This window comes from Scardinius erythrophthalmus (assembly GCF_964197995.2).
Source record: "Scardinius erythrophthalmus genome assembly, chromosome: 24".
NCBI lineage: Eukaryota > Metazoa > Chordata > Actinopteri > Cypriniformes > Leuciscidae > Scardinius > Scardinius erythrophthalmus.
The window spans coordinates 25,294,718-25,307,098 of NC_138244.1; the positions used below are offsets into that span (position 1 = coordinate 25,294,718).

Genomic DNA, 12,381 nt, shown 5'->3' on the forward strand with positions numbered 1-12,381 from the left:
AACCAAACCCTATACTTAACCGTAACTCTATAGTTGGTACATGTAGTTAATTAAGATTATCTGAGTACAATGTAACTACGTCACCTTAAAATAAAGTGAAACCGTAACTTTTATGTAAATTATGAACTGTTAGCTATAGACCTGTAGGCCATATTGAATTTCACAGTGAAGAAAATGAGGCTGTGAGGAATTGGCTTTACCGTGGCACTGGTCTTAGTTTTTGTCAAATGAAAGATATTAGGAAAGATGTTTTGTGAGCTGAACAGTTGGCATGTTGTTAAACAACAGTACAATCCATTGAACACACTGTACTTGTCCCTCACAGCCTCGTTTTTTTTATTCCTGTCAAATATTAAATATGGTGCTTTCTTACTAAGGTCTATAAAAAATATTTATAAAATATTATATATTTACTTTATAAAAGAGTATTTTTAATGTAGCTTAACTACATAAAATTATGAATTGCTTGTAACTTAACAAGAGTTTCAAAGTAGCTTCACTTGCAACTTTTATTTGAACAAGCTTTCAACCTGCAATAACTGCAATAGTTTTGCAGACAGATGGTGCTGTAGCTTATCTGTGTGTGTGGAGTAGCACTTCATCTCATCTTTGTTTTGCAGTTATCCAGTTTGGCTTCATCACCCTGTTTGTGGCCTCTTTCCCGCTGGCTCCTCTGCTGGCTCTGATGAATAATATCTTGGAAGTGCGAGTGGATGCCTGGAAGTTCACTACTCAGTTTCGCAGGCCCGTGGCAGCAAAAGCACACAGCATTGGGGCATGGGAGGAGATCCTCAACATGATCGCTGTTTTCTCAGTGGTCACCAATGTGAGTCTGTACCACATTATGGTTCTGGTTCCGATTCCACTTAACACCTGAAGAAAACTCTTTTACTAACAGCTATGATGAAAATAATAAGTCAGGAGCCGTTCTGACTACTGTAGACTTGTTTGAAGTATTAGACTGATTCATTTAAAACAATTAACCGTGTAACCGGTTAATAAGAATCATTGGTACACGTACACATGGAATGGGAGTTGGGAGATAAAAACTCGCAATTGCGAAAAAAAAATTTAATTACCTTTTTTTTTATTCCGTGGTGGAAGCACGTTTTCATAGCTACATCTCATTACCTTATTCTTGGTTGTATTATTTTCAGTAATTGTATGGCCTGTCGTCAACTTTCATTTACTTATAAACTGGTTATGAAGCATATCCTGACCAGAAATGGTATCAAAGTAGCTCATGAAACAGCATTTAAGTAGTACGTGTCATTTAGGGATGGGGTCGGTATGACGACATATATCGTGGCAATGGTATAAAATGTCAATCGTTAGAGATTTAGCAATATCTTGTATATCACCGTATGTAAATATATACGCGTAGAACAGCACTATTGACTCTTTAGATGAAACGCATGACTGAGGCAATAAAGAGCGGGATGTGCTTGATTTTAAAAGCGGTGAAAAATAACTCAATGTGGTGCTCGTGCTGACTGACACAGCTGAATCGATCGTGATTGCGAATTCAGTTCTCTTTTACATCCTATTGCGCTTCAATGGTCAAATACACAAACACTTATGTCAAAATGCCCATTGTGTGGCGTGTTCATGTTAACCCGTCCCAAGTAAAAGTAAACAGGTGGGTGTAAACCAAATTTGTATCAGTATAATGGATCCATGCATTCGGTCCTAAAGTGACAGCAGCCTAATAATCCTTCTGCTCTCTGTGCCATTAATGTTAGTAAGACCTAATGTTATTGATTTGTTTGTCAGGCTTTCATTGTCTCATTCACGTCTGACATGATCCCTCGGCTGGTGTATCTGTATGCGTATCACCCTGGCGATGAGATCACTATGCAAGGATACATCAATAACAGCCTTTCAATCTTCAACATCTCCGCGATTCCAATTGAAAACAGTCCAGAGGACGGCGAGAATCCAGATTGGTACGACAGCAACAACATCACCACCTGCAGGTACTGTTGTGTGTGTTTGTGCTGTGTCTTTCTATAGATATTTATGGTAACACTGACAAATGTGTAATAAACATGAAGGCTGTTGATCCTCTAGATACCGTGACTACCGCCACCCTCCAGGACATGAGAAAGAGTACAGTCATACTATGCAGTTCTGGCATATTCTAGCTGCCAAATTGGCGTTTATCATCATTATGGAGGTATGGGCTCTTTAAATTCTTCAGAAACAGAAGTACATTTTAGCATACTTTGAAAAAGAGTGCCAAATGCATTGTCAATCATTTATGGTAAACCAAAATATGCTTTAATATAATTTCTATTGAAACTGGTATTTAAATATATTTGTAATTACACATTTGCAATGATGTAGTTGTAATTTAGTACATTTAAAATATAATAACTTTAAATGTAATATCGAAAAACGCACTACAGTTTAGATTATAATCAAGTGCTATACATGTGCTTTGTGTTAGTCAACATAAAAATAAATTGACTTTAAGCATGATAATTTAAAATGTACTTTGAAGTTAAATGTTTATTTTGACATTATTACAAAGTGCACTTTTTAAAAGTGTACTTCAGTGTGTTAAGAAATATAGTCAGAATTTGTACTCTCTTTATGTACATTTATGTGCCATTTTATTTCAACAATATATTATCTACAAGTACAGTTGTTTTAAAAATATCCTTGTAATATTTGAAGTACACTACAAGTGCATGTGCACATCATTTCACAACATTTGTCTCTTTAAAAATAGCAGATCCAACTCTGCAATGTTTAAATGTGTTAATTGTGTTCTATAAAACCAGGCAACTCTTTGTTTGGTCTGTTGACACCATGATGCATCACAACTTACATCACAGATACAATTTCACAGCAGAAAATTCACACTTTGAGCAACGCTTTTGAACAGAAATGAAAGGCGAGGCCTTGTTTCGTTTTGTCAGATTATTAGCTATTTAATGTGATTAAATATAAAAAAGTGATAAAAAAAAGAACACCCTGATTGGCCAAACCACAGGATGTCATCAAACAGGACAACATGTATGTAGAAAAACAATTAAAAAAATCATTTTTACTGATGGAATATAAGAGTGTGTCCTGTGTGAACGGCCATAACGCACTCTTGCTCGTGTGATATTGCTTTATTATTTCTGTTTATCTTACTTAGATTGACTTTTATAATATATTCATGTCGTCAATATTAAAATAAACGCTAAACTTTTTCTGCAATAATAATCCTCTTCTCTCCCAGCATGTGGTGTTTGTGGTGAAGTTCTTTGTGGCGTGGTTGATCCCCGACGTGCCGTCAGACGTGAAGGCTCGTGTGAAGCGTGAGCGCTACCTCATCCAGGAGTACCTGCACGACTATGAGCTGGAAAAGCTCAAAATCCAGCTCAGCCAGAACAGCCAGAACATTGACCAGTGCACGTGTCCGACCACAGCCTCCGTGCCTATGAAAGTCGAGATGTTATCAGACTGTCTGACCTAACACAGGCCTATCTGTGCACCTGACAGCCAATGAGAGAAGCTTACACTTAGCTCAAGCCACAAACCAATCCTCTCTCTTTCAACACAAAATCACATGCCACTGGTTCCTAACATCTTATGGTTTATGTTGATAATCTTTTTACTTTGTTTGGGGTATTCCTTGAAAAATCACTCCCATTTTATGTCTCCCAGAGTTATCATTATCAGCCATGTGATGCCTACATAAATGAAGCATCCAGCATCCAGAATAAAAATCGTATAAATCTATTCATGTGCAGTAGACATATCTAAAGCCGCATGAGTTCAGCTGTAACTCATTTTCTGTCTATGCAGAATGACATTTGCACATGAACACAATCACAATCAAGTCTTCTCTCTCTTTCACGTCATTGTTTTCTGTTTGTGTTGCCAATGTCTCTTATAAGACACTAAAAACATACAGTACAGGCTGTTTATGTTCTCTGTTAAGAAACACTGTGTGAAAATCAGGTAGCTGAAGTGTCAGGTTAGAAATGTAAACCTGACATTTTCTTGGCAGGTTTGTGTGTTTCACTCTGAACTACGAGAAGAATGTCTCCTTCACACCGAAATACAAGCACTCAGCAAAAATTAACACTTTATTGTTTAGAATGCCTTTAAGCTACCAAAGATAAAATGCCTTAACATCATAGTCATATGCATGGATCCTTTACGTTATTTCAAATGAGACTTTAATATAAAACACTTCTATTTACTACATGTTCAGAATTCATGTAAAAAGAAATTCATATCTAAAAAGGGTTTTCAGGAAAATTGTAATTTTGTGAGTTGTTTCCGTACAAGTGTTTGTGTTTTTTTTTTGTTTTTTTTTACATTTAGTGTATTTTCTTTTATGATTGAAATATAAGACAGAAACTGGCACTCAAATGATTTAGCAGTATTATTTCATAGATTGAACCGATATATTTGCACACTACACAGTGCTGTTTGTGTGATGGAGGTGTTGAATGTTCACTCACGCTATTTATAAAGCAGTTATCACTCTTGTGGTCATAGTTAAAGATTATCTGCACTTTAAAGCCTTACAATGATGTGCAGGAAATCTTCTCAAAGCCAAAGTGATTTAAATGGCCAAGTTAGAAATCGAATATTTTTTTAATGTGCCTTTGTTTGTCTAAATATAAAATCCAGGCTGAGTGATTGTTTGTACTTCCTTTCCAATTCGTTTACTGCGTTGTCCTGGTCGGAGAGTGGCAGTCACTTTGATTTTATGTTTTGCACAAAGCACTTATTGAGAAGTAATTTATCTCAGTGTTATGGAAGCAAGATGTGTGGACAAAGAAACTTTGTGAGTTTCTCCGAAACTATGAAACGATCTTTTGCCGTTGATCTAAATGCTTCAGAAACTTCAAATCAAACCGTTGTAATGAGGACCATGAAGAGTTGACAATTTGACATGTATATATGCTAATGAGTGTGGAAAATCTTAGCACATGCATTTTGCTGTTATTTGTGACTTGAATATTTAAGTTGGAAATTATGATACTTTTTCTGTTTTCTGTAGTTTTTTTTTTTTTTTTTTTTCTGGATCTGTCATGAAGAATTTGATCATTGTTTCATCAATTGAAGAACTGTTATTCATAAAAATGTATGCCGTTTGAATATTTCACTGTTGATGTTTGTAGCTGACAATCTGCAAGCTGCTACAAGATGAAAAGCCATTTATCTTAAAACATTACCTGGCCTTTTTAGCATTTCAGCTAGATGTTGAAGTTCTGGGTGATCAAAATGATCAACATTTATGCCTTAACCTTTATCTGTGTTTTTCTTGATAATTACTGTTTTAAGTTGTTTTTATGCATGCTATTTTGGATGTGGATATGAATCTGGTGTTTTTCTCCATTGCTAATGTACCAGAAATGTACTCAATTTTTCATACTTTAAGCAACCCACTGTCACCCAAATAAACTATTGAATCCACAAATTCATTTGTATTTAATTGTTGTACACATTGCTTTGAATTCTTATGTCACAAATTTTGGAGTTTTGGGAGAGGGTTAAGTTTCAGCACCAGCTAAATTATATTTCGTATATCCAGTATGATAAAGTTTGCTCCATAAAACCCGGCACTAAGACTGCAGAGAAACAGTCTAAATTAGGACAGAACAACAAAGGAAAAGAAAATATGATAATAAAAAAAGTAACGTAGAGATGTAAAAATACGTGGAGAACACACTTCAGCCTCAGTCTCAGAGTGAAAACATAACACAACTTTAAGTAAAAGTAAAAGTATTTATTTATTTCATATATCAAAAAGGTCAACAAAAGATGGGAAATAATCTTCAGGAGAGAGCATGGCCTAAAATAATAAACAAAACAGAAGCTAAATAAGGTTTAAGGGAGCTACCTACCCTGCACAAAAACAAAGATGAAAATCAACAACACAAACTTCCCTGAGCTTCCTCTCCAACCAAAAACAGGAGAAAATTATATACAAAATAAAAAGGCACCCTCTCCTTACATTTCCCAGATAATCATAAATAAGTGAACAGAGCTAATAAGAAGTTATACAATACCTTTTAATTATCCACAGGTAAAAAAAAAATCACTAGAATGTAAGCTAAGTAATGAGCATAGGTTCCACTCCTAACTCAGGTTCTCACTTAACGTGCACACACACGCGCACTGAGTGCACCATTCATACTCCTCTGCTCAGTCTCAGGCATGCTCACAACGAGTTGCAGCTGATGGTAATTAACCTGAGTGAGAGAGAGTGAGGAAGAGAAACAGAGCACAACACAGGGCACACAAGCATTTTCCCACAACAAATGATATTCGAACACCCTGGGACGTAACATAATGGACAGCTTGTTACAGATGTTTATCAATCTTAATTGTTTAATCTACTGTTTATTGTAAAAAATGGGCCATGTTCTTTGAAAAATGTCTCGGTTGCAACTGTAACCCTTGTTCCCTGAGAAGGAACGCCTGAAGTATGTGTGTAAAATCAGTTCAATGGCGAGACGGTACATCACAAGTGGGTGACATCATGACCAGGAAAGCATAAATCCGGAATGACCGCTGTTAGCTTCAATTAGCCGAAGCAAATCGATCACATGGATGAAGTAAGAATGACATGATGGGCTCGAAGGGAGCCATGGATAATCCTTCTAGCACAATAGCCAGGTCCCAGGCTGGAATTCTGGTGCGAATTGCAGGCCTTAGCCTCAGAGCACCACAGAGAAAACGTGACACCAACTGGTTTCTCCCCACAGAGATACCACCCAAAGGGACGTGGTAGGCAGTATGTGGTTGGCTGCCACACATCTTCAGTGTGGTAGGGGATAACCCTGCAGAAAAAACGATCTTGCAGAAACTCTAGCACTGAATCAACCAGGCGGTTTACTGGATCCCACTGTTGCATTCCACACCAAGAAGCAAAACCTCTCCACTTCAAGGTGTAAAGTTTCCTCGTGGATGGAGTGATGGTCTCAACAACCTCAGTTGAGAGACCTGAGTCTATGATTTGGGCCCCTCAGAGGCCAAACCCACAGGTTCCATAACTCAAATAACTAGCTTCCGGCAGACGGCCGTACGCATCGACTTGCGTAATGACGAACGCAGTTGCCCAGCCCTGTTTGTTTGAACCGCGAGAGGCGTCAACTGCCATCATTACTTTGTGCGTCAAGTTCAAGTGATACTCTTTTGGTGTAAGTCGTCTTCCGGAAGCTAAATATTTTAGTCGATAAAGTTTTAAATAAGGATATTTTTTTTACACGAACGCATCGCTTCACTTCAGAAGGCCTTTATTAACCCCCGGAGAGCTGTTTCGAGCACTTTAATCATGAATAGATTCATTTTAATGGACTTACAGTTTCGATTAAAGTGATAACTCGGCATCAACAAGCGGTGAATGCGAGCAGTGAACGGGTTCTTCAATGCCTTCATAACCTCCGTGTGGAGGTTGGGAAGGAATGGAAGGCTCACCAGGGCTGGTGGGGCGTGGCCAGAGAGAAAGTGCTTGTCAAGCATCCCATGAGCGGCTTCCCCTCTGATGCGCCACCATGGCAACTCAAGCCTAGTGGTAGCATGCTCCATCACCTCCACCAGCTCTGCATACACAGGGCAGGGGGGCTGGGCATCTTCACCCGCTTCAGCCTCCTCCTTCTCATCCAGGCTCGAAGAGCACTGGCTGCTGGACCAGAGGATGCATCAGAGAGCGCATCCTCGCCCAGCAGCTCGTTCTCGTCAGCCGCCGACGAGTGTAAGAGATCCATCTGAGACCCCCACGATCTCAGTCTCCTCTCTGCCACGGCGCAAGCAGGACCCGAACCGTGGGGTACAGGTGACTGTCCCTCTTCCCTCGAGAAGAGAGACAGACGAGAACGGAGCGTTTTCATTCCCCTCAAGGACAGAGCGTGCGTGTTCTTCACCCAGGCAAAACACGCAAAGGCTGTGTCACCAGGTGTAAGAAACCTCTTACACGGGTCGGCACACTTCCTAAAGCGCTTGTTCCCAGCCATAATTTTCAACTCACAGTGTCAGTAAAACAGTCCCTGAAGGCGAAAAGAGGATGAGGTGTTCTCTAAGCACCCCTTTATACTTCCTGGTCGCGCTAGAGAGTGACGTCATGGCTGTCGCCGGCCAATACAATTGTCGTGATTATACAGTGTTTCAATCATCAGTCACGCTGAGGCGTTCCCCTAGCGTTCTGCAGTGTGAGTTCCCTTTCTAAAGGGAACACCAGAAAAACTGAGAGAACTGAAGGCCTTAAATACACAAGATTATAAAACTCAATATGAAACAGGTGTGAACTAATCAATGAAACAATGAATCTGGAAATGATAACAAACTAAAAGTCCTTGAAAAACATGACAACACCAGAGTGTTGAAATGCAAAACACATGCTGTATAAGCTTTACTGAAAATTATGGACTTCATGAATTATTTATTTATTTATTTATTTATTTTAGTCAAGAAGAAAAGATGATGTATATTTTAAAAAGACATCAGAATAAACTTTACTGCCTTTCGAAGGCTGTAGGTGTGTCCAAAACCATAGTGGAAATTATAGTGTGCACTCATTCAATCCCACAATGCACCGCAATAACGAGTCTACAACCATAATATACGTTCAACGGCTAGAGAATATGCCTACCCATAGTGCATAACGATAGCACCGAATGAATTCCCGCGTCTGACCAGAAGACGGCGCCGCAGCCAAAACATCCATCCATCCATTTTCCAAACTGCTGGTCCAATGTTGCTGCAGCGTCATATCACACAGGTTTAAATTCCTTTTTACTTTATTATTAAATTGTTTAATTAAGGTTTATACTTGCTAGTTTCCATGGCATAGTTCAAGATTAATCTTTTCATTACTACCGGAGCTGCCAGTTTGCTAAATTTCAAATAAACAGCAATTGATTATCGATTTGTTTGCACTGCTTATATGTATTTATGAATAATTTAACAGATCAGGGCAAACAACACGACACAGAGTCTAGCGCCCTCTTGTGGTCATTATTCGAAATCTTTTTTTTTCATGCCCAACCCTGTTTTCCTAAATTATTATTGGTATTGTTGGCATAATATATCATGAATATTCCTAAATGAATGAAAATAATTATAATTCTGACTCCAACAATAACCTACTCAAATGTCTCGTCCCAAGAGCCCATAGGCTACAATGCAAGACAAAACTGATGACTTGAAGGTTCGCATTTTTGTAAGCATACCTGATAAAAACCACTCAATGCATCAAATAATAATATTATATGACTCATAAATATGTTTGCCAATGGATCTTTGCTAATTGCTAGATTTCAATACATTTATTTTAAGCAGTTCATGAGTGCATGAGGGGAGCGCGCAGGTGTGGAGCGCGCAGCTCACTCGCTGTCAGTCTCTCTGGACGCGCGCTTTCCCTGTCCACGGTCCCGAACGCGCTCCAGCACCTAGTGCTGGCTTCCACCGCTCCACGTTTATTTTCCTTCTTCTGTCTTTGTCATCTTCCTCCTGGCTTTTTCAAAGGTGAAAACTGATGGATTATTCTCGTTTGTGATTAAAAATATGTCGACAAAATGGAAAAGCGAGGAATTACAGAAGTCGGAAAGGGAGTTTCAAAGGACATTTCAGTGACTGTGAAACAAGATTTTAATTGATTGATTATCTTGTTGTTTTGTAAGTCGTCTACAAGGAATAAAAACGCAATTCTTTTACTGGGTCGAAAAATACTGCTCAGGTTTCCACACTCAAGGAATATGCTGAAATATCTTACAGCTAATTAAAATTAAAATTTATTATACATATCGAGTGGAATATTATCTTTGGAGATGGATACGATGAAGGAACGAGTTTTGGCTCCCGGTAAGGAGAGATTGAGGAATCTGGCCGGGAAAACCCTGGGACACATGCACAGGTATCAGCCCCTTTCATTCAAAAAATGAAGACAGGAAAAATATTAGATTATTATCTCGATGTCAAAGTACAATTTTCATGTCTACAGAAATTCAAATAGCCTCCCTCCCATAGCAACATAAAAATGGCTACATAACGCATAATTTACAGTGATTAAACAATTTGTAGTGTGGCACATTTTTTTCGTAATTTTTCGTTAGGAGAAAATTCGACAGAAATTACTGTGTGCGTTAAAGATCGTGTGTAGATCTAGAGATGAAAGAATTCCTCCGAGGATCGTTCCTCTGCCCACAGCGTTCCTGAATCAATTAATAATTCATGAAAAGAAAGTCGTGACATGACGAGCTTAGAATAAGTCCCTTTAATTAAATTATTATTATTCATTTTTTTCCATTCTTTTTAAACGTTAAAACACACAAAAAAATAGACTAGTCTATTTCTTTTAGTAGCAAACGATTAAATTTCAGAATAGAATCACAGCTTTGTCCGGTTTACTTTGTCAAAATCGTCTAAATTTGTATTGTATGAAAACAGTGCGATAAAAACATTTTTCAGAGCGTTTTTGTATTTTGTATATTTCATTTTAGGCCAGTGGTTATGAAACGCTCAGAGTCGGAACGAATCAGTGAATGGTTTTCATCACTGGAAAAAAAAAAAAAAATCTTCACTATGATCCGATACACAACGGTCAATCTAATATGATACACAATCTAATATTTCTTGTAGGCTATTTCGTTTGTTTTAATATTTTTTCTCCCCTTATATTTAACATTTGAAGCAGCCATAAAATGTGTTGTGGAAAAAAAAAGAAAAAGAAAAATATGGTCACCTCTGCATTTAAGGCTGTACATATGTATTTATATAAGGATGTAAGAGATAAAAATGCTGCAATGCGGTGCAAATGACTCAGTTTGCCAAATCGTGATCAGACAGAGATATATAGGCTAGCCTAACTCTGTCTGTCCTGTTATTTTGCTGAATGGTTGATGGATTTAATTATTAAATAAAATAAACAAACATGATAACATCATATCCAAAAACTGGAGGGATAAAATAAATGTAATGGAAAAAAAAATAATAATAATAAAATGTGTAGCCTATCTGTTTTTTACAGAGGCTATGTATTTTGAACAGTCTATAAGCAAACACAGAATAACGTTCGACTAACGGTCCGGGATTTATTTATTTATTTTCTTCCTGGGAAAAGGTTTCGGGTTTCGAACTTTATATTAGAGGGACGTTTTTGTGAGATGATCGAATATTCGAATGTTGTAGTTTAGCCTAATGGTTATTTTACCTTGCTTTTTTAAATTTATTTATTATAAACTAACGTTCCCAGAACACTCCACACACGTGCACAGTACACACACACACAAATATAGATTTTTTTTGTATGTAGAAAGTGAGCAATGTTGCATCTTCACAGGGTGATGGAGAAGAAGCAGAAGACGGGTGAGGTGATCGAGCTGACGGAAGATGGGCGTCCCACGCAAATGAAAGAGAAGAAAGCGCCTCTGTGCGACTGCACGTGCTTCGGGCTCCCGCGCCGCTACATCATCGCCATCATGAGCGGCCTCGGCTTCTGCATCTCGTTCGGGATCCGCTGTAACCTCGGAGTCGCGATCGTCGGCATGGTCAACAACAGCACCATTCACAAAGATGGAAAGATCATAATCACGGAGGTGAGCCTGAACCTCTCTGAGCCAGTGCTCCTCCCTCAAGTCCCTGTCACTCAGAGCATCCTCATGTGAAGAAACACCTTCACTGTTTCAAAAATATCTACATTTTATGAGGAAAAACAAATGGAAAATGTTTCACTGAAAGCTTTTGAAGTTACAGTGTTTCATATGTGTATAAAATGACAGCTGAATTAACCGTGCGTTATTTATTTATTTATTTTCCATAAGAAAGCTAAGTTTAACTGGGATCCGGAGACGGTGGGAATGATCCACGGCTCGTTTTTCTGGGGCTATATAGTGACACAGATCCCAGGTGGATATATATCCTCACGACTGGCTGCCAACAGGTAATTCACCACACGCATTTAGAAACTGTTTATAGGCTACGTTTAATTTTTACAAATATTTAATTATCAATTTATATATTTACAAATAGCCTAGAGATTTATTTCACATAGGTGTTTATGTTAGGTTGAAAGGCCATATCCTTCTCTGTCTGTGCTTTATTTGGTTGCCATGAACCCTGAATGCAGAAGAGCAGACACGCTTTCCTCTGGAGACCTCATTAACCAGCAGACATGATCACGTGTCTGTGCGCTTCTGAGGCACAGCTCCCTTTGACTGATATAGACTCATGTTTTTACATAGGACCTGTTTATATATATATATATATATATATATATATATATACATACATATATATATATATATATATATATATATATATATATATATATATATATATAGTAGATTGCGTTTTTTAAAATGTAAATTAAGCAAGTGTGCATTTTGAGCCTGCATGTATAAAGGAACATGTCTGCCTTAGGACCAGGTA

The 12,381-nt window shown here is 38.0% G+C and overlaps 2 protein-coding genes across 6 annotated transcripts in view; both read left to right on the forward strand.

The window, feature by feature from the left end:
- Positions 1-5,431, forward strand: part of ano5a (anoctamin 5a) — a 40,783-nt gene extending 35,352 nt beyond the window's left edge. For all 5 annotated transcript variants that reach the window (XM_081356106.1, XM_081356107.1, XM_081356108.1 and 2 more), the window contains 4 exons: positions 621-826; positions 1,774-1,976; positions 2,071-2,176; positions 3,233-5,431. In XM_081356106.1, coding sequence (XP_081212232.1) covers positions 621-826; positions 1,774-1,976; positions 2,071-2,176; positions 3,233-3,469 — 752 coding nt within the window. In that variant the 3' untranslated portion in view covers positions 3,470-5,431. The remainder of the gene's footprint in view (positions 1-620; positions 827-1,773; positions 1,977-2,070; positions 2,177-3,232) is intronic.
- A 4,351-nt stretch (positions 5,432-9,782) lies between these two features.
- slc17a6a (solute carrier family 17 member 6a) overlaps positions 9,783-12,381 on the forward strand; it is a gene marked incomplete at both ends in the record, with an annotated part of 40,038 nt that continues 37,439 nt past the window's right edge. The window contains 3 exons of the mRNA XM_081356112.1: positions 9,783-9,868; positions 11,294-11,549; positions 11,775-11,893. Coding sequence (XP_081212238.1) covers positions 9,783-9,868; positions 11,294-11,549; positions 11,775-11,893 — 461 coding nt within the window. The remainder of the gene's footprint in view (positions 9,869-11,293; positions 11,550-11,774; positions 11,894-12,381) is intronic.